General features: G+C 38.9%; 1 protein-coding gene across 3 annotated transcripts; it reads left to right on the forward strand.

The window, feature by feature from the left end:
* The first annotated feature begins 1,069 nt into the window (after positions 1 to 1,069).
* NADK (NAD kinase) lies at positions 1,070 to 20,202 on the forward strand. Of its 3 annotated transcripts, none has more exons than XM_065737931.1 (12): positions 1,070 to 1,233; positions 4,339 to 4,552; positions 7,917 to 8,000; positions 11,181 to 11,310; positions 11,856 to 11,964; positions 12,202 to 12,287; positions 12,591 to 12,693; positions 13,475 to 13,626; positions 14,128 to 14,227; positions 14,842 to 14,999; positions 15,754 to 15,836; positions 16,802 to 20,202. In XM_065737931.1, exons 2-12 carry the CDS (start codon positions 4,380 to 4,382, stop codon positions 16,947 to 16,949), a joined length of 1,326 nt encoding a protein of 441 aa, XP_065594003.1. In that variant the 5' UTR covers positions 1,070 to 1,233; positions 4,339 to 4,379; the 3' UTR covers positions 16,950 to 20,202. The 3 variants fall into 3 exon arrangements, with proteins under 3 accessions (XP_065594003.1, XP_065594004.1, XP_065594005.1); XM_065737932.1 differs by having other exon boundaries at positions 4,379 to 4,552; XM_065737933.1 differs by lacking the exons at positions 1,070 to 1,233; positions 4,339 to 4,552 and adding an exon at positions 4,866 to 5,428.
* The last annotated feature ends 1,196 nt before the right edge of the window (positions 20,203 to 21,398 follow it).

Consider the following 21,398-nt stretch of genomic DNA (forward strand, 5'->3'; position numbering starts at 1 on the left):
CTGATTAGCACTCTTACCTGATCATCATTGGGTAATGAGGATAAGTGTTCAAGTCTGCAGTTCATGACTCTTGCAACATATTGGGCACCTGCACAATGTTACTCTTCTTAGGGGAAAAAACTGCTGCTTTATCCGTAAAACTTTTCAATAGGTGTTCTTGTGGGAGATAGTTCTAGTGGCACTTTAGTCTTTACATCTTTATTTGTTTGGAAAAATTCACCCCCAAAGCCAGCTCACTCGCTCTTCAGTTAACTTTTGGAGTGTAACTTTTGGTACCGTGCTCCTTCCTAGCACCACGTCCAGTTGTCCCTTTGCAGTTTGAACATGCCTTCAAAGCACCTGGAAGATTTGTGAGTCTCCAAGGTATTGACTTTGTAGAACTGTGTGATGTTTCATCAACTCCTTGCATACCGTCCCTTAGCATGCTTTATAAGGAGGAGTAAAGAGAAGTTCTGACTCAAAATAGTGTACTTCCCAAAAAGTGCTGTGGTATTTCACCATATCTAGCAACTACTTCTTTTTCAAGTTTGCTTCCTCTGCGACTCCCTGCTTTCCTGGAAATGTGTTAACGCAAAAAGAGGAAGAGAGAAAAATCCCAAATTACTGCATACTCAAAGGGCTTAATTTGTTCCTAATTTAAAATACAGTATACATTCCAGTTTTCTCATTAAGCCTCTGACGTTCTCTATGTCCTTTTTTTTCTGTTGTTTTTGCAGCCTTTTAATTCTAGTTCAGTATGACTTTACTCGAAAACTGAAGTTGAGGGCCCTGTGCAAACCAAAGCTCCCCCTGCCCCATCTGCGTGGGCCCCGTGCCATGTGAAACACGGCTGTGCTGATGGCGCTGCCAGAGTTGCAAACGTGGACAGCCGAGGCGCACCTCCAGCCCTGCTCAGTGCCGCCGAGTTAATTACATTTAGTTAATTAAATTAAATTACGCTGACAGCGGGGCGGGGAAACTCCGCCCGCCCGCTGCGCATGCGCAGCCGTCTCCTCACGAGCGCGCAGGGCGAACCCGAGCAGCGCATGCGCGCCGCCCCGCCCCGCCCCCGGGGCCGACTCTGGTGAGGAGGCGGGGAGAGGACGATGGAGGCGAGTAGGGTCCGCCGGCCCCGCTCAGTGCTCGGGGGCAGCCGTTGCCGCCGCCACCACCGCTACCACCCCTATCCCCACCGCCGCGGTCGGCGCCTCGGCCTCTGAGGGAGCAGCGGGCGGGAGAGCAGCCGGGCGGGCGGTGAGTGCGGGGCGCTGAGCGGAGTCCCCGGGGCCGGGCGGGCCGCGGCCTCCCGCGGGGCTGCGTGCCGGGGCCGGGCCGCCCTGGAGCCGCGGGCGGACGGAGAACTCTGCGAGCCCGGCGTTGTGCGACCGGACTCGGGTGGGTGCGCCGGAGGGGAACGGCTGGGCGGGCTCAGCGCGGTTCACGGCGCTCCCTCCTCAGGAGGTGCTGCGGGGTGAGCCCGTCCTCGGCGAGTGACAGCGGGGAGTTAACGAACGAACTTGTTTTCCCCGGGTATGAGTGACACGTGATAGTCACGCTATCTCTTTTTTTGTTTTATTTTTTTGGTGGGATGTTATCAAAGACACGCCCCTCGGTTTTCACTCACTGTCATGTCGCTGCTTATTTTTTGTCGTCAGGTGAAAAAAGGGAACCGTTGCCTGGCCGAGCAGCGCTCCCTGCTCTCGGTGCCTCGGGCGTGGAGGTGTATGTGTGCGGGCTCTACTGGAGTGCTTTCTTCAGTAAAGCATCATCGTTATGAAAGCTTATCTACTGAGTTAGACCGTTGAGAGGGGACCTGTAGCAAGGCTATAACACACAGTGTGTTAAAGAATGAGTTTTCAATGGCTGATGCAACCCTAAGAAACCGGTGGAATTGCTGCAGCCTGGGCATCGTGTAAAAGCAGCGTTTGGTTGGGATGGACCCTATGGTAACCCTCCGTCCTGATGGTGTAGGGCTGTGGATTTGACAGAGAAACTTCCTTACAAAATAGCTGACCAGCAATGCTCATTAAAAAATGGTTTAAACAGCCTCACGTTCCTTGTGAAGCTCTTTGCATCAGGAGGAGCATGTTTGTGTGCTGTTCCCTGTTATCTAACAGCAGAGAAGATCACGGTTTAAGATGCGTGTGTGTAGCTCTTGGCCGACAGGATGTGGATTACATCTGAATGGAGGCTTAGTAAAATTGTTTTGGACTTGTTTTATAACCAGGATTCTTACAGCAGACCAGGGGTGCGATCCCTTAGTAACAGTCTAACAACGCAGTCAAACATCTGGGGCGTTCTGCTGTTCTTTCCTCCCATCTGAAGTTGGTTTGACAAAACCTCTCTGAAGTTCTGCTTTGTGACAGTGATCCTTTGTAATGACAGAGAAGTTGAAGATGGGATATACTGCATTAGAAAAGAGACAACAGGACACTGAGAGAGAGGTGACTCAACTTGCTATCGTGTGTCACACTTTTAAACATCGAAGTGCTCGCTCTCAGTTGACTTTCATTCTGGAATGCTGAACTCCTAAATCTTTTCTGTTTTTCTTAATCTGGGGCATGACTTAGAGCAGAGCAGCCTTTGTGCTCGTTTGTTGACTTGTGCTTCGTGTTTTTGGATCCAGTCCTGGGAGCTGGTCAGTGATAGTTTTGTCCTTATGTCAGATCTGCTTATTTAATGAAGGTCTTGTGAGGGGATGTTAATTAAACAGCTGTAGTTTAAAGCGTTCTGAATTGGAAAACATTACATGGGAGGAATATCAAGTTCTTAGGCTGCACGTAGTGGTAGTTCTGTGCAGTGTCTTACTTCCAGTTTTGTGCTAATCTGATTTGCTTTCCTAAATGGCATCTGTCAGATGAAGATTTTTCAAACAAAGTCATGTGGAATCAGACCTGATGGATTGCTTTTGAGATTTATGCTACTAGACTTTCTGTTAGGTGTGTTGATGGAAATGATGAGTGCATTACAAACAGAGGGTAAACCAGTGCTAGTTCAGTGTCTGACTGGGAAAGGCATTCGTTCAGAATCCTGCTCGTCTGTGTGGGAAAAACTATCCAAATGTGCTCATTTGCATCTATCTGGAATCTCTGAAATTTAATAATTAAAATCAGAACTGTGCTGAAAGGAGGATTTCCCAAGTTATGGTCGCTGGTAACGCTGAGCGATGTGTAACTGAAAACTAAACACTGATATCTCTACAAGTGCAGGATCTTATAAATTATTAACAGTTGAGTCTAACTGCACCTATCCGTGGCCACGTTCTCTGGGGTAAGCCTAATCTGCAGTAAGAGCAGAGCTGTGCTCTGCTGCCAGTAGGTGATTATTCTGTCTAATTTAGTAATGAGCTGGTATTCCTAATAAATTACTGTTTCTTGCTTTGATGCTTTTCTTATCTTCATGTTGAGATACTTTGAAGTGTAGTTCTTGTGAAATTGTTGATGTCCCTCGTTCTGTGTTAAGCTACAGACAAGGATCATTATTCTGAGTGTTCTCCAGAGCCACAGGCTATTTTAGCAGTTCCAGTATTGCCCTGATCCGTTCTGTGCATGCTGCAGTAAGAGGCTGTTACACTGTGCTGAAAGCTGCTTTGAAACATCTGCAAATACCTAATGAGCCAGCATTTTCCCCTGGGTTGAAGTTATTTGAGGAACATACTGTTCCTTTAGGCTTCATCTGAGATAGTAATTGTTCATAGTTCAGTGTTTCTTTACACACATTTTTATTGTGAGAAATCTTTTATTTAGTTCAGATAATTATACAAGCTTAAATAGAGGATTCCTATTACTTTTGTGGTTACTGCAGTCTTTATGCGTCGTGTTGCTTTTTACTCCTGCAGAATTGCTGTGTGCCAGCTGCTCGCTATCCTCCCTTTGTGCTGATTGCTGTACAAGTGAAATACTTTGTGCTTACCATGTTCTGTTTGGTCTGGGCCATCTCTGCACGTTGTCACAGATGGTTCAGCATCTTCAGTACTGTGCTCTGGTTTGGTTTTGTCTCTTCTCAGCTTGGTATTAATCTCATTTCTGCAGAGTACTGAAGTTTATTGAAGTTACACTGTTGAATTATTTTTTCACTATGACATTTTTTCTTCTGTAGCTTTATCTAGGTTGTTTTTAATTGTTACTCAGCAATTTTATACGGAGACTTTGTAAATCTAGGAACACTGGAGCTGTAATTCTGGTCTGTTTTCCTTCCAGTGTCTTGTGGTGACCTCAAAGAACTTCTCAACTGCCCAGATCTTGTTGCAAAGTGTCCATCAGAGTGTCAGTTCGTGCCTAGCAATTCTATTAACTCTACTAATACTGAGATTTTCCTTCTCTCCCTCACCTGCCTCTTTCCCCTGGTGTTTTTCCACAGGAATTAGATTTTTCCCTCACTGAGGTTCTTTCACTTCCAGTATGGAGATGAGTCGGGAGAAACTGTGTACCAGTAAGGCTGACGTGAGCTCGGAGTGTGCGTATCATTGCTCAGCGTGTCACGATGATGAGGAGTGGAGCAGTACTAGCCGGGGACGAGCGAAGTCACGAAGCTTGTCTGCTTCACCAGCCCTAGGAAGCACCAAAGAATTCCGGTATGGCTTCTGTTTCTTCCCACTTTCAAGAAAAATGGAAGAAGTTAATCTGTCCAGATCTTGTTTTTTCCTTCTGTTTTTATGTAGATTTAGTCTTGCTTTTAAGGTAACCTTAAAATGTGCTTTAAAAGGTTGTTAGTCCAACATGAAGCCTGGAAGTTAGAGGCAGGGGCTGCACTAAGAACAGACCTGTAATCAAAATGATACAGCTGTTAAAGCTGCTATCTGCAGAGATTATAGTCTCAAAGAAAAAATAGCAGAGGCACACCTGCAGATTTTTATAAATGCTTTAACTGGAGCTGTAGTGCTGTGTATGAAAAGCCTGTGTGAGAATGGTGGTTGTATCGTAACATGAGGCAGCACAAATAAGTAGCAGCTTGCAAATCTAATCGCAGCACTGAGGAACGCCCGTATTTTTTTCTTTGAGCCAAATTCCTGGTGTGTTCGCAGTACTCTTCGTCATGTGGATAACTTGGATGGAACTTTTTATTTTGTGGTCTTTGGACCCGTTGTAAATATCAAATGGCACGGCGTGGTAGCGGGTCACGATCGGCACAGAACTTTACCTTACTTGTGTTGTGATCTGACATGAGGTTGGAGCACAGACAGAATCTCAAAGGAGTTGCTCAACAGATGAAATTTTCTTCCAGAGTTACTGCTTTGCTTTGCTGGTAGCATTGCTGTTGCAAGGCAGACCGTATGTGGGTGAGACCTGAAGATCCCAGGGGAAGCTTTGTGATGAAAGGAGGTGTAATAAAAGCCTTTCACTCAAGGGATTAATACTTGGGAATACTTGCTTTGCATGAGTAGCTTAGTCGATTCACTGTAAGAAACGACCATACTTCTAGCTACTATGTTAAGTATCACAGCCAATAGGTAAGTCTTTACATTAAAAGCCTTCTTTTGTCTGTTCTATTTAAACCTTTAGGGCTGTAGATTGTAGTATGCCTGTGTGGAAAAACGTGTCTTAAATTTGTGTGTATTGTGTTCTAGCTGGATTTGTTTTGGTTTGGTTTTTCTTTTTGATATTGTTTTTAATGAAAAGTTAGGGTAATTGCTTACAGCATTATGTTTTTAATTAAGATGCCCTGTGTACATGCACTGGCTGATCAAGGTAGTGTGACATTGTCATGAAGTGTTCAGCAGGATCTCAGACTGCTCTCAGATTTGCTGTATGGCATTCAAGTTGAAGTAGATTCCTGTCTGTTCCAAATGGACAAGTATTGTTTTCTAAAAGATGTACCATTTCTAGAGCATTTCTGCTCACCCTTAGAGAACACAGTTTACTACAAACAACTTCAGATTCTGTCACTCAACCATTTTACCTTCTGTTAATTGAGTAGTGCATACATTAAGTCCTAATAAAAGCAAGCAAAACCTTAACTGAAATCTCTACAAATCTCCAAGTGTATGTATTTGCTCATTTTTCTCTTTTAATATCAATAAGGTTTAACTTTTAACATGCTTAAGTAACAGTCATATATGTCTTGAAAAAATGTTTGAACATAAATTAAATAAAACTTCTATGTATTTGTCATGGGACATTAAATAATGTTAATTATCATAATTAAAATCTTGCACAAACGTATTTTCTTAGACATGGGAAAAATATTATGACTTTTTAATCTGTCATCTGTTTTTGATTTTCAGTAGAAATCTGTTGTGTGGGATTTTTTAGTGCTACAGTGAGTCATCAGGCCAGCCTGAGCTGCTGCACAACATACACTATAATAGGCAGAGCAGCAGTGATTTATTGCTAGCAAGGAATAGGTTAATTACCAGTTCCTGTGTTAATTGAATTAATCACAGGAAAGGCACATTTCCCACTTGGTTTTAATGGAATAATTCTAATAGCATTTACTTGTTTCAACATGACGCAAGTGAGTTTTACTCCCAGATACAGATTTGCTGCTGGAGGAGGGAGGCAGGTAAAGCAGAACAGTTCTGACTTGCTCCAGATAATCTCATCCTGGAGATTGGAGCAATCCTGTGTTCTGGGTGGAATTTAAGTCTGAGGATAAATGACTCTTCAGATCTAATCCCTCTAAAGATAAATACTGTAGTAACTGTTATTAAATACATGAAAAAATAGTGATTTTAGCATTAAGACTGTCATAGTTTGTGCTCCTTGAAAGTTACTAGAAACCAGATGTTTTGGTACCTTCCTGTTTGCTCCTTCTCTCCCCTATTGCTGGAGCTTCTAATTCAGGTTCAGTGCTTAAGGAAATTGTCTGTAAAATATTCTAACTACTGCAAAACATTCCCCTTTGCACTCGTTAGTAAGTGATCAAGGTACACGTCCTGAGTGTACACTTCCTTGTTAGCAAGTTGGGGTTTCTGATATACAATGGGAGAGGTAATGTTACTGTGCAATCCTAAAGTGGTATCATAAAAGCAAGGTGTGCTGAGTGTGCCCTGTTGCCAGTGCTGCCACTTCCACTGGAAATGGCAGGCTGTGTCCTCTGCCAGGTTGCTGTGTGATCTGTTTCTTTATGTGATGGAATTCATGCGTGCCACTAAATGATAGAAGCCAAAAATGCCTGAGCAATGCTTCATTGCATTGTTTTCTCTTGATTAAAAAAGCATGTTAATCTCAGGTTGGGATGTCTTTCTACCTTTCAGGGTATTAAATTAAACTCACAGGCACTCCACTGCTTAAATGGCTGAATTTATTAACCTAGTCTTTCTTAATTTAATTTACTTAAGTAAATTTGATCAGTAGCAATTGATTTCTTGTTTGTAAATTTCTGTGCTACCTTAAACACACGGACAAATATTTTTGGTTATTAAAAAACCATTATTTTTGCTTTTTTCCTTCTGCATAGGATTTTTCCTTTTCACAGTAGTGAGACCTTGAAAATAGATTGTTTTTATAATTTGGAATTTATCTACAGGTTTCTCTGTGTCCGTGAGAGGCCCACATACTGTTCTGGTATGTAATCTCAAGGAGAGTTTTGACTAACTAGAAACTTTGACATGCTTGACATGGGTTCACAGAACTGCTGTGAGCTGAGGCTGTGATGCTGACTTTGTGCACAGTGAGGTCTCAGTCTACACGAGAAAAATGTGTACCTGGTACTAGAGCTTGGATTTAGTGTGTGCTCACATCAGGAGGGCACGAATTGTGAGTGAGGCTTCAGTCAAGGAAGAAGGTACAGGAGTTAAAGTTTAGCTTTGAAATGTGTGAGCTAATGAGTGTAAAATTGTATTGGCTAGTCAACCACAAATAGAAGTTTAAGAAATGGACTTTGTCTTTTATTGACTAATGTGGCTCTTTCAAAGACATTTGGTTTTGGTGCTTGGGGAGATAATTATACTTAGCTTGCCATCACATTTATTGTGTTTTCTAACTTCTTATGTTCAGGAGAACACGCTCCTTGCATGGACCATGCCCAGTGACCACATTTGGACCAAAGGCCTGTATGCTGCAAAATCCTAAAACAATTATGTAAGTACTTGTTGAGTGACTGATATTACACTTTTTCCATGTGAAAGAAGATAAGCTTGTGTTCCTAGTGCTCATCCCAACCCAACATTGTTGTGCTGGGATCTGTACTGCAAAAATTGACTTGTTTAGATCACACATATGCATTACCTTGATCTGCATGCTGAAATGTGTAGTAAGGGCTTAAATGTCACTTTTGTTTCCTTATCCCAAAGGGATGATAGGATATAATCAGTATTACTCAGTAGGGTTTTATAGTGGTTTTGCCAGTTGGAATACTTCTCACAGTGGGAGAGACATCAATCAGTAAAATGAATACCCTTTTAACTTTATTAATTCATGTGATGTTCTGATGATTCACTATCTAAACTAATGGAGTTTTTTCTCAGCACAACATATCTATTTTAAGAAGAAAAAAATGAGCCAATTCGTATTTAAAATAAATAGAGCAGAGCATGCAAATAGTTTTAAATACTGGAGTTTTGTTTAAACGTATTTTGCATCATCTGCAGTTCCTAAATTGTGGTCAGCAATGGCAGCAATTATGAAGCCTTTCCAACACAGCTGACAGTAAACTCTTGTGTATCAAACACCCATAAAGCAATCTAATTATGATGCAGAGAAGCTATTGGTATCATTTTCTTCATTCCATAAAGAAAATTGTTGCTCAGCTACAGAGGGACAGAGATTGTTATGGGCAACATGAAAAAAGGGAGAGGAATTGTGTGCACTGTGCAGCCTCATCTGAGGAAAACCTTCTCTTTGAATTAGTAGTTTGAACTGTAGTATCTGTTCTGTGATGCTGTCAGCGTATGAATATCAAGGCAAGTTATTTTTAATCTCTGCTGATAAATTTATTACGAAAATAAGGCTTTTTTTCCAGCAGAACTTTATAAAAGGACATAACTCTTTGCCTGTTCTATTGTTTTGGCTTTCAGTTACACTTAAGGTATTTGAATTAAATATTTCTTCTCTTAAATCTTTACCTGAATTGTAGTGATCTTCCTCAAAACACATCAGTGGTAACTTAGTGTTTCCTATGAAGGTGTGGCAGAAATCTTGCAGTTTGTGGGGAATCTGAACTTCCTTCTTTCTCTTCTGAAGCTTGTGAGTTCACCTATGGCAGTTCACCTGCAAACCCAGCCTGCATTGCATGTTTACCCACCTGATTGTGCTGAACATGCTCCTCCCTGTGGGCTGAGCCAGCTTTGTACCATATAATGATAGTGTCAAGATCAGTTGAGCACAGAGGCTGCAGGCAATAGTAAACACACTGCCTGCCAGGGGAGAGGCTGTGCAGTGTGCGGAATAGCTGTGGAGGTAGGGGCACCCTCAAGCCATCAGAGGAAAGAGCTATTGGAAAACCAAGTTATAAATAACTGTTCTTCCTACTGTAAGGTTTTTGTTTGTTTGTCTCCTGGCTTCTAAAAACAGCCATATCCTTTTTGGCTTTATTTATTTATTTATTTTTCTGCAGTCCCTTTTCACTGGAGGGAATATAAGAGAAAATCTTAGTTTTTATGTATGGGCATCAGTTAATCAAGGTCTCTCTAAGTCAGTGTGTTGAAAAACCTGCTTTCTGAAGGCTGTATTTTCTGAAGTTAATTTTCAGAATGTGAAGCCTCAATATTTTATTGGGACTGGTCAAAATATTTAGCTGGATGGGGTTTTTTCTGAGGTAGAAGTTTCTTAAGATCTGATAAAAGCCTCAGCGTGGGTTTTTTTGGAGCTGTTGCATTTGCCTGACTTCTGGAAACCAACATGAAGGTCTTAAAGCATGTCATGAATAATTTTTCAATTAGAGCTACGTGGAATTGGTGAGTACAGGTGAAGTAGGCAGATTGTCTTTTTGGTTTGAAGTTCTTTGCCAGCTTTACAAGGCAGCCTGATGGTGCTGAAATGTATTTTCAGGGGTGGTTTCTTTGCATGTTTTTCTTGCCTTTTAGCAATATGTAGACTTGAGGAAATCAGTCTTAAATATTTCTTTGTACAAAGCTTCATTTCTTTTATCCCATTTTGATTTGGAATTGGCATATAAAACTTCAGCTCTTGTTTCTGTGCAGCTGTTTGGCAGTAGTAAACAAAGTTGCATTAATGTGTTTAATGCTGCATTTTCTTCTATTTTTGTTTTTATGTATAGCTGTCAAGTCTGAAGAAGCCTTACAAATTCATAATAATCTGAAATTTAGGGCAATATTTGAGGCCAAATATTATAACTTCAGACTTCACTGAGCCAGGAAAATAGGCTCGACTCCAACTAGAGAGTTGATTGAGGTCCCTGCCAACTCCCCAATATTCTGTGATTCTTTGACTGTGAGATACAATGAGATGAAGTGTATGTGATACTGAGTATAACTGCACATACGTACTCTTCAGTGTTATTTAATCATTTTTAGAGAGAGTGCACTGTTAGTAAATTTTAGTGGCTGAAACTACTTAATTAGTCTATAGATTTTGCTCTATGTAGAATGTAATATTTTACTTTTTCATGAAAGAAAAAATGAGCAGGTTATTCCACCTCTGTTATTACCATCTGTTTAACTCTTGAAGTATTAAATTCAAATCTCTAAATTTGGCTTCTTCAGCGTGTATACTAATCTACTTTGCTTTATGGATTATATCTGCACCGTAAGGAAAGGGATGAGGTGTCTGTCATATGCAAAATACAACAGAGAAATTATGTAGCTCAGCAGCAGATCCAAGTGAAGAAGGAAAACTCATTTGCATGTTCCTAAATCAACAGAGTGTGTCACAGAGCAACGTGAAGTTGAATGAGTTTTTATTATAGGAGGTATAAGAGTTGCTACAGACTTCCTGGAGTAGAGGTTACATACCAGTTTGTCATAGCTGTTAAGGCTTGCCTTAAGGATTTAGTACAGATGTCTGTGTCTTAATTATTGAAATATTTGCCCTTTTCTGGTGATACTATGGTTTTGATTAAATTCTTATTAGAAAAACTGCACAATTTGTGCCTGCATCTACAGAATTCAGGCTGCACTGAGAAAACTGTGACTGCATAGTGAAGTCAATGAACTCTTAGTGTGGGAAAGTATTGCTTTCATGTGGGGAGAGACATCATTGCAATTATAGTTACATTCATAATGACATTTTCTGATTTTAAAAAGTGTTGTTTTTAACCTAACAATCCTGAAGATTTGTGTTACGTTGTGTTCTCTTCTCTAGGCACATTCAGGATCCAGCAAGCCAGCGGTTGACATGGAACAAACCTCCCAAGAGTGTCCTTGTTATTAAAAAGATAAGGGATGCCAGTCTGCTGCAGCCTTTTAAAGAGCTCTGTGTATATCTTACTGAGGTAACAGAAAGAAAATTCAATTCTTTTTAATTGTAATGAGAAGTCTTGCATCTAAATTATTTTCAGTGACTAATTCTGTTGAATATGAAATACATAGGATTGCATGGTGCAGACAAACAGCACAAACTTTATTACACTGGAAGTACTAAAACTTGTTTCAGAGCTTAAGACTGTTACTTGGAGGTAAAATCAGAACTGTTTCCTTCGTACTGTTTGCAGATCTGAATTGCAAGACGTAGGACAGAAAATTTAATCCTTTAAGCTATGAGTAAATGGAAACCTTTACTGTGTCATGTAATTCATGTTCCAGAGCTTATTTTTATGTATCAGGTGCCTACATGTGCTGCAGATTTCTGATTAGAATTAAACCACACATTCTATATTAAAAATAATAGTAAAAAAAGCCTTGCAATCCAAAGATGCAGATCACTTCAGTAAAATAAAATGTATTTTTATTTGTATTCTTAACTGATGCAAAATATGGAGAGGGTCACATACTTTGGTACTTATGAGGTTGCTAACAAGCTCATCTTACCTGTTTTTAGGAGAACAACATGATAGTGTATGTAGAAAAAAAAGTATTGGAAGACCCTGCTATAGCTAATGATGATAATTTTGGACCAGTGAAGAAGAAATTTTGTACCTTTCGAGAAGGTATGGTAGCAAATTCTTACAAATAAAATTGAGACATGGTGTTTGTTTGTCTTAATGTTTCCTTAGTATTGAATCAAAGTTGTGAAGCCAGTCTGTCTCTTGCAAACTGCTGTTACACCTTACTTGCAGTTTTTTTTACATTTGTGAGTGAATGTTAGCATGCTGCACCTCGCTTACTCAGGATTTTGACCTGTGATGAAATACAAGTTCTGAATTATGTTTTAATGTTCCTTTTAGATTATGATGATATCTCCAATCAGATAGACTTTATCATATGCCTGGGAGGAGATGGGACCTTGCTTTATGCTTCTTCGCTCTTCCAGGTTGGTCTTTTTTGGGAATAGGCTTAGAGGACTCTTTTCTTTTTTAAAATATTTGAAGATTATTTTTTCCATTGTTATCAAGGACTGCATTTGTCCTTTGTTGTTGATTCCTTTTTTTAATCAAGCCTGTTTTACCCTATACCTTCTGCAAATAATGTGTATATGAGCTGCTTAATTTAAGTATACCATGTTTTTATTATGAACAGTTGAAGTTACATCAGTAGTCAAAATATTTACAGGCAATTAGTTGAAGTATGAATTGCTTTTATTCAGTAGCTTTTAAATTCTTTTCTTTATTGATAGGGTAGTGTACCTCCAGTTATGGCTTTTCATCTGGGATCCCTTGGATTTCTTACTCCATTTAATTTTGAGAATTTTCAGTCCCAAGTCACTCAGGTTATAGAAGGTAAATTTAAGGAGACAAGGTGTGGTGCTTCTTCTTGTTACATTTTCTGTAGCTTTTTCCAAGGCTGGTTAATTTTCTTAACCAACTCATTTAGGTAGTCCCATAGTCACAAGCAACTTATACTAAACTAACAAAAGTGCTGTGTTGACCCATTCCAGTTCTGCTTTCCATGCTGTTTTGTAAAGAAAAAAGGATAAGAAATAACTTTGTCCTGTGTGGAGTAAGCAAGTAACAGAAGCTAGTAATAAGTGTGTAGCTATGAAGTGTTTGGTAGTTTGTTCCTCTGAGCAGTGCTTGAAGAGTGAGAAGTCAGGCAACACTTGAAACAATTGAAGAAATATTATGTTCCTTTGATAAGAGGTGGATTTAAATCCAGAGTAAATTTCTGAAAATTATATAAAATTCTCACCTTGCTAGCATGTTTTCTTTTAATATGTGTTTGTAATGCACTTATTTTCTCTAAGCTAAGCCTTTGTCTCAGTGAAGAGCACATGAGCATAAGTGTTTCCTAATCTTGGTTATAACGGTATAGAACTTAAATATTCTCTTTATATTGTAAGGAGAGGGAGGAAGATTCAAATTTGACTTGATCTTTGCTCATGAATACTAAGGATCTGGTTAGAGCTTTGTCTAGGTGTAGACAGTTCTCTTGTGAATGAAACTGGGAACATTGCAGGGGGAATAGATGGATGGTGTTTCATACAGGTTGCTAGTCATTACAGTGTTATTTACTATAGTAGCATATCATTCTTGTGTACTTTCTCCTGTATTTCACTTCTAGGCAATGCAGCACTTGTTCTGCGAAGTAGACTGAAAGTGAAAGTGGTGAAAGAGCACAGAGAGAAGATGACGGTTCAAAACGGCATAGAAGAAAATGGAGTAGTGCCTACAAATATAGAGAAAGAAGTGGGCAAGCAAATCATGCAATATCAGGTCAGAGTTCAAAAAAAACCCGAAACTAGCATGTGCTTTGTAATTTGCTTTATATGTGTTTTGTTATCACTTCACCATTTTCATTACTTTACATTAGCCCAGTAGTGTGGGACAGATCCCTATTGGTATAGTATACAATACATGCACTCAGTAATGAGAAAACAATGCACCTCACTACTTTCTGCAGCCATAAGTGCTAACAGTGTACTTTGCTGTATCAGTATTTTACTTCTACTTTGAAGATAAATGTGCAGCTCTGAAGTGGGATGCAGTAAAGATTTTGTAAGTGGAAAGGAAAACCTAGTAAGTGTTTTCTGGTTTCTCTTAATTCATAACATCCCATAATTAGATAAATAAAAGTGACTACAAAATTGTAAAGGGAATCTAATTCAGCAGGTACTAAAGTCCAGATCTTTGAAAAGTTGATCCTGAAAAGTATGTTTCTGCTTATCATTTAATCCCTTGCCAAATCATCAGTGGTGATATCTGATGTTATGGCAGGTCCTAAATGAAGTTGTGGTGGATCGTGGTCCTTCTTCTTACCTTTCCAATGTAGATGTCTTTTTAGATGGACACCTGATAACAACAGTGCAAGGAGATGGTAAGTTTGCTTCATGAGTTAAATTGCTTGCCAGTTCATTTGTAGACTGCTGTGTTTACTGCTGAATGCTGTGTTTGCACATGGAAACAAAATCTCAGGCTTGAGTTCACTGGTGGCATAAAGCACAAAGTTGCAAAGAATAGGTAAGGCTTTGCATTGTGGAATGCCTAAGTTATCAAGGAAGCATTCAGTGTTGTAAACTTTCTCTTTATGGACTATGAAGCTTCTTTGGGTGTAATACGTTAGGTGAAAGAAGAAGAAATAGCTCAGAAGGTATCTGGAACTTGCTGAAGGACTAAAATCTCCCAAAAGATATAATACAGAACATCTTAAAAGCTCTTAATCTGTAGTTCTTACAGACAGACAGATGTTTCTGTTACAAAAATGTGTAACCTGGGATTTAGAAGTTAATGCATTTTGTGTGAGCTGATAGGGCAAACATGCCAGATGAGAAGAGTTTCTGACTTGTGTGCTTCATGGAAGAGCTGTAGGTTATACAAGCTGATACAGTCTCTGCTTCATTTTCATTAAGTGTCATGTTTCTTAGATTTTATCCAAAAATAACACCACTGATCCTAACATTAAACTAAGTGAACTTTTTGCTTCTTCCACAGGAGTCATTGTCTCCACACCGACCGGTAGCACTGCATATGCAGCTGCTGCAGGAGCTTCTATGATTCACCCAAATGTTCCTGCAATAATGATCACCCCAATCTGCCCTCACTCACTGTCTTTCAGACCTATTGTTGTTCCTGCTGGAGTGGAACTCAAGGTTAGCTTATATTAGTTCTCTTTTCAAGTTAAAAACTTCAGCAATGACTGTGCAAACCCGACCAAAACAGAAGAGATCAGGAACTGCTGCATATCTTCTGTTCTTCCATTTGGACCAGGTCAAGTCTGGGTCAGGAATGGGTCTTTGCTTCAAGTAATATGCCTGCTAGAAGACTTCACATTGCTTTCTGTTGTGTAGTCTTCTGCAAAGTTGAAGTATGCTTGCATTCTGATGAAGGTGATACTAGATCACTTTTGCTAAAGTTCATGTAAACCCAGAAGAATTTAAGTGAGTGAAATTACTTTCATGGCTAAAACAGCAAATATGCCATGTTTTGAGTACATTAATAGAGATATATACTGCTCTCAGACCACAGTTACTACACACTCACAGTCAGTGAGTGTTACTGGCCAGTTGTAACAACTGCTTTCCTCTTGTTAGGCATACACATTTAATATCAGCAAAACTTCCTAACTGTGACAGATTTACATTTATTACTTATCAAGAATGAAATCTGTTTTTCTGGGTTAACTTCATAACTTTCCTTGAAATAGATGCACTTAGCTGGATCAAGTCATGCACTGGCTTTAAGTAGGTGTTTCTGGTTTATGATCTGGTTGCAAAGAGATTATTTTTTCACATGTGTGCTACTGCAGTGTTGTTATGGCCAGATGTGTTGTAAAGTTTTTGAGGAGTAAATTCTGTACTCAGAAATATAGGTTCGGGAGCTGAAGTTCAGTTTTTTCTCTTTCAGATTATGCTCTCCCCAGATGCCAGGAATACAGCATGGGTTTCATTTGATGGAAGGAAGAGACAGGAAATATGCCATGGAGACAGGTAAAATCTTTTTAGGTTGTAGCATTTCTTCAGAGTACAGGAAGTGCTGATTCACACACATCTCTCATTCTGCTTAAACTGTCCTAAGGATTGTTGGCGGTGAAGAAAAAAGCTTTTATAAAGTAACATCTGTTACAGCACAAAACTGTGCTGTTTGATTTCTTATGTTTTTTTAGATCTTTGAAAGCAAATGAATTAGTAAGACTAAAGCATGTGAACATTGCATACTTAGCAAGGAAGATGTACATCTTCAGAAATTTCTGTAAATTCATCTAGAAGGTCTTAAAAGTTTAAGATGTAAACTAACAAGTGCTGTGTATAAGCAGTGGCTTTGAATACTATCATATATGCTTTAAACCATGTTAACTGTATGAATGGTGGTGGCCACTTGAAATTCCACTCATCTTGAGTGAGCAGAATGCAATTTGTATGTGAAAAATATCATGGCTTATTTTAAAGGGAGGTGATTTAAGGTGTCTGCGTGACACGAGTGGTAGCCATGCTGTTTGGGATTATTTTTTTCTTCCTGGCTGACACTCTGTCTTGAATTGTTTGTGTTTCCTCATAGGTTGAAAAATCTATAGAATAGATCAAGTAGGGCTTCAAGTATCACGTTTGGCATTTGGTCCTTTGTTAGAAGCAAGACTTCTTAGTCATGTTGCGTGTTGCTGAAACTTGAAATGTCGAGGCCAAGGCGGTGGCTTAAATCTTCCCTTGCCCCAGTGCTGAGTGCGTGAGGGCCATGCAGGATATCTTGGAGCGGGTGCTCACTCTATCAGAAAACTGTTGCTACTTCTGTTAACAGTTTCAAAGCTTGTTTACACTGTTTAGGTGTGCATGTAAACTTGGTTTCTGATTTCACCCAGTGAATGTAGTGCTAGGTTGGCTACTGAACAGAGATAAATGTATATTACAGTGCTGTTTGTTGCTGATGACTGACCTGAGGTATTCCTGTGTTGTTGCAGTATTAGCATCACTACCTCTTGCTATCCCCTTCCTTCGATCTGTTTCCGAGATCCTGTGAGCGACTGGTTTGAAAGCTTGGCTGAGTGTTTACACTGGAATGTTCGGAAGAAGCAAAATAACTTTGCTGTTGAAGAAGAAGAATTTTGAGTGTCTACATCTAATGACTCATGGGAATGGAAAGTGGCAGTATCCCTTCTATCTGCTTGATTGGTTTTGTTTTGTTTTATACGTTTTTGCTAACAAGTGTGGTTGCCATCTCAGACACATATAGAGTGATATACTTTATATCTGCCTGATCTGCTGATGGTTGGAAATTATTTTGCTGCTTCCTATCCAGCAGGAATAAGAACAGAACAAGTTGAGGTTATGATTGATGTAATCCAGTTTGAATTTTCTTTAAATGAGCAGTTTGAAAATGGGTTATTTCTGATTGGTGTTGACTGCATCTGTAGATTCTGTTGTAACATATAACTTATCACTAATGTGGTAGGCTGTATGTAGATACATAATAGAAAAGTGGCAGTAGGAAACAGGCATTAACATAGTCTGTTGAATTTGGTATATATGTAATTCCATTGGTTAAGACTTCTATGCACATGAAGGCTCTATGGAAATTGACTTTAAAAAAGAAGTGCTTTACTTTTTTTTCTAGCTTAAATACAACTTGCCCAGAACCTCTCCATCAAGGCAGTGCTTAGCATTCTTTCTTCTTATTTGCAAGTATGACAAAAAACAGTGAAGAAGGAACACCTATGAGGAATGTTTTTATTAACAGATGAAACAAGAAAAAAAGATTATAAAAGTTAGGTGTCTATCTTGTGTCCAAGAAGAATGTTTTTTTTTTTGAATAGATGGAACTAGGGCAAAGAACTCGAGATGTTTGTATATATAACATGTGCAAACACATACATACACACAGTGCCCATTTGTCTGAACAGTGTTTGACCCTTGGCTGTCATCGCTGTGTAAATATCCACCAACACAGCAACATAAACAAGCATCTAGCTTGGGCTGAGCTGGTTATTTTGGTCATCTTCACTTTTCTAGCTGAGCTAGTTTGTCGCTCTGCAGTTCCTGTTGGTGGGAGACATTAATGTGCTTATTTTTGTTTGATGCTCTGGAACAAATGGTAACATTAGGGACTGAATAATAATAGTAATAAAAAAATAAAATAATGATTTAAAGGACTCCAGATATTCATGAAGAATCTGGAATACACTACTGCCTAGTGCCACTATATTGCCCTGAAGACAACAGTGTCCTGTACTAGGCCCTGAGTGCCCTCAAATTCCACAGGTATTTTCCAGCTCTGGGTGCTGAGTAATACAGTAAGGGATACTGCATTTGTAGGCTGATAAATGAGAGGACACATTCCCAGCAGAGTAACAATGGTGCCTTCAGCACACTCAAGATTCTAAGTCTCATATGTACTTTTTTAAGATGCTTTCAAATGTTTCTAACTTCTCTATGTACATATTTTATTGTATGTGCTTTTATGAAAAAGAACAACGACAACAACCTAGTTTGGGGGGAAAAAAAGGGTTTGTACTGTAATTTAACTGAAAAAAATCAAACCCAAGTATAATGTTTACATTTATGTTCTCTGTGGTGCAGTCTCATGGTCATACTATCCAAACTTCAGCATTTTCACATTGTTGCTGCATTGGCCATTAAAGGAATGGACATTATCAGTTGAATTTAAGCCTATGTCATTGTATTGTGGAAGAAGTAATTTCTTACTGAAAAAGGTGGGATTTCCTTGGAAGTGGAGTGAGAAGCAATGATAACTTTTCATGATTGTCTTATGTTGTACATGTGGTCCAAAGTGGTAGTGGGAAATGTATTCCCAATCTCTGCCTAACGTGCTGTACTCTGATGGTTTAAATGTCTCTTATGTTTTGGATGCTGCCCTAGTCTGTCTAATTTTATTAATCAAGATGAGAGCACTTTTCCATAAAAGAGGAGCAAACTCTTAGTTAATGAGAAAAATCACAATGAAATGGTGTTAATATAAATTCAGTTTGTAAATTTTGTAGAATAGAGTATTGGTTTTCTTTGGTCTAAACAGAAAAAATTGTGATATCTTGGAGAATGTCAAGATTAGCTTTTGAGATTTATCTTTCACTTGAATCTGCAGTAATTGTTTTATCACTGTTTTGATGCTGCTTACGGGTTTTCTAGGTGGGGTATTCAGTTATTAAATAGCTGTTTACTTTTTGAGCTGTGGAATCATCAAACTTTTTGCTTTGAAACTATTATTTAATCATGCAATAATTGAGAGGAGGAACAGGGTATAGTGGCTATAAAAATGCATTGTCTGATGAAAAATAAGTGGAATACCAGGCACACAAGGAAGGTGGAAATCATTTTGTAAAGGTGAGGTAAAATTAATGAGCCTTATGTATCTAATTTTTTTTGTAAAGATAAAACTATATTCAGCACTTTTTATTTATGCTTTTTATAACAGTAAAGCTTTCATTGATTAAATTGCAGAACTTTAATTTGCAGAGTGCACGTTCATGAAATGTAAACAAAACTGACCTAACTACTTTCTCTAAATTAGATCTGCTGGAGTTGTCCTTAAATTTATCACGTACTGCAATTGGATTACTGGCTTTGAGGCTTCTGCAGTTTTGCTTATACAACTTTTCCTGCTTGATAATGAAATTACGTGGATCACTGCTCAGCCTAGTAGAGCTACAGTCACTGACCACAGGAAAGTAAGTCATACGATGGCTTTAGTCTGTTGCTTTTTCTTCAGAAAAGCACCTTTGATTACAATTATGCTTGCTTCATATAAAAAGGCAAAAGGAATTGTGTTAATACGTTACAAATTACCTAACTGTACAAAGTCCCTTTTCAAGGCCTTTAATCTGCAAACCAGCAGTTCGCAGGCAGGCTAGTGAAGTGTGATCAGCTCTCAAGGTTTTTGCATATTTAGCTGCTTCAAGTGTGGGTATTGTGTTCTAACTACATCTGAACATGATAAAAGCTCTAATGCAGACTTTGTAATATTGGCAATAAAAGTAGCTTACTGAACTTGTTTACTGTGCTAGTGAAATAGAGTTTTGCTGATTACGAATGGTATTTCTAATGTAAGGGTTGGAAATATCACTGTACCTATAAACCCTTTCTCCAATCTACAAAGGGCCAAAATGGAAGCTTGGAAATTGATTTGTTTAAAAACAAAACAAAACAAAACAAAAACACCTAAACAAAGTCACTCTCTACTAGACTTTAAGCAATTAAAAACTGATGTAGTGCGATATAAAGCAGAGTGTACTAAATTTTTAAGAGGAAAAAATCTGTTACATATTGTTAATGCTTTGAAACTCGTTTTAAATATTGCTGAAAACAAATATTTTTCAATCCTTTCAATAAAATCTTTTTGTAAAGTTGGGTTTGTTTAACAGCATTTTGACTCTTGAGGATAATGAACCGGGTATACACAGTTACCTCCTTGGAAGACAAATATTCGGTGTGGGTTTTTGATGCATTGTCTCATGGGACAGCAGTTTCTGTTTCCTAGAAATGTATGTAAGGCTGTTGTGATTGTGTATGTCTGATACAAGTCTTTTCCCAAAAGTTTCAAAGTAAAAGCTTCTGGATTTGCAGTGCAAGTGAAAAGAAATCTTCCCTACAGCTAGTTGGGCTACATTAACTATAGTTTTATGAAGGTCCAAAAGTAGAAAAGTGAGTGAGGAAAGAGACACAGGGAATAACCTGAGACCAAATCAGGTATTTGGATATATAATAAACTTAAATACCCATTCTATCCTCTCCTTTGCACATTGTGACCAAGTTCTAGAGACTTTTTCCATAAAACTCAGGGCTAATGATTGTGATTAAATATCCTTTCATGATTTCATCAAGTTTTCTGTAACCTTTTCCAACAACTGATGCATGCCAAATGGTTGAAAAATGTGTGGAGGTATCACATTTAGGTAAATATAGCAGCTTTTAAATGGAATTTATTTGCTACTTAAGGTTCTTTAGCAAGAGTTTTTCATCTTCTGCCTGGCTAGCTACAAACTCTTTCTGTCCATAGTTGAAAAGATAACCCAGCATTTTTATGACAGTGGCACTCTTGCATGTGCAGGAGGCAGGGAAATAGCAGTGACATTATTTTGCTGTGAAGACAAAAAAGCATAGTACAAGCCTACTTTTTTCAGGTAATTTTGGCCAAGTAAAGGGCTACTACAGAAATTAAATATTCCCTTATTGCTGCTGCTCTAGGCAAGACCTGATGCATGCTGGCTTATTTTAGAAAAGTACTGAATATGCTTAATTGTTTTCCTCCATTTCAGCAACAATACATAGTCACATTTGGACTTGTGGAATGAAGTCACAGTCATCAGCTGGTACTCTCGTGCTTTCTCTTGAAAGTGCCAGCTGTATGCAGCCTGACCATAGACAATTAACCTCTTCATGCCTGCACCGTGCTGTCTACAAAATGTTTTTGGATTTTTTTTTCAGTATATTTCTCATCCTTGTCTCTCAACTTTTTATGCAAGTCTTGAAATCCTCCCAACAAATTTCCCTACTAAGCTACAACAAACTCTTTCAGCCATTTAATGCAGCATATGAGTACCTGTC

Source organism: Cyrtonyx montezumae, unplaced genomic scaffold, assembly GCF_038088225.1.
Source record: "Cyrtonyx montezumae isolate F1298 unplaced genomic scaffold, pur_monq_1.0 scaffold_21, whole genome shotgun sequence".
NCBI classification, from domain to species: domain Eukaryota; kingdom Metazoa; phylum Chordata; class Aves; order Galliformes; family Odontophoridae; genus Cyrtonyx; species Cyrtonyx montezumae.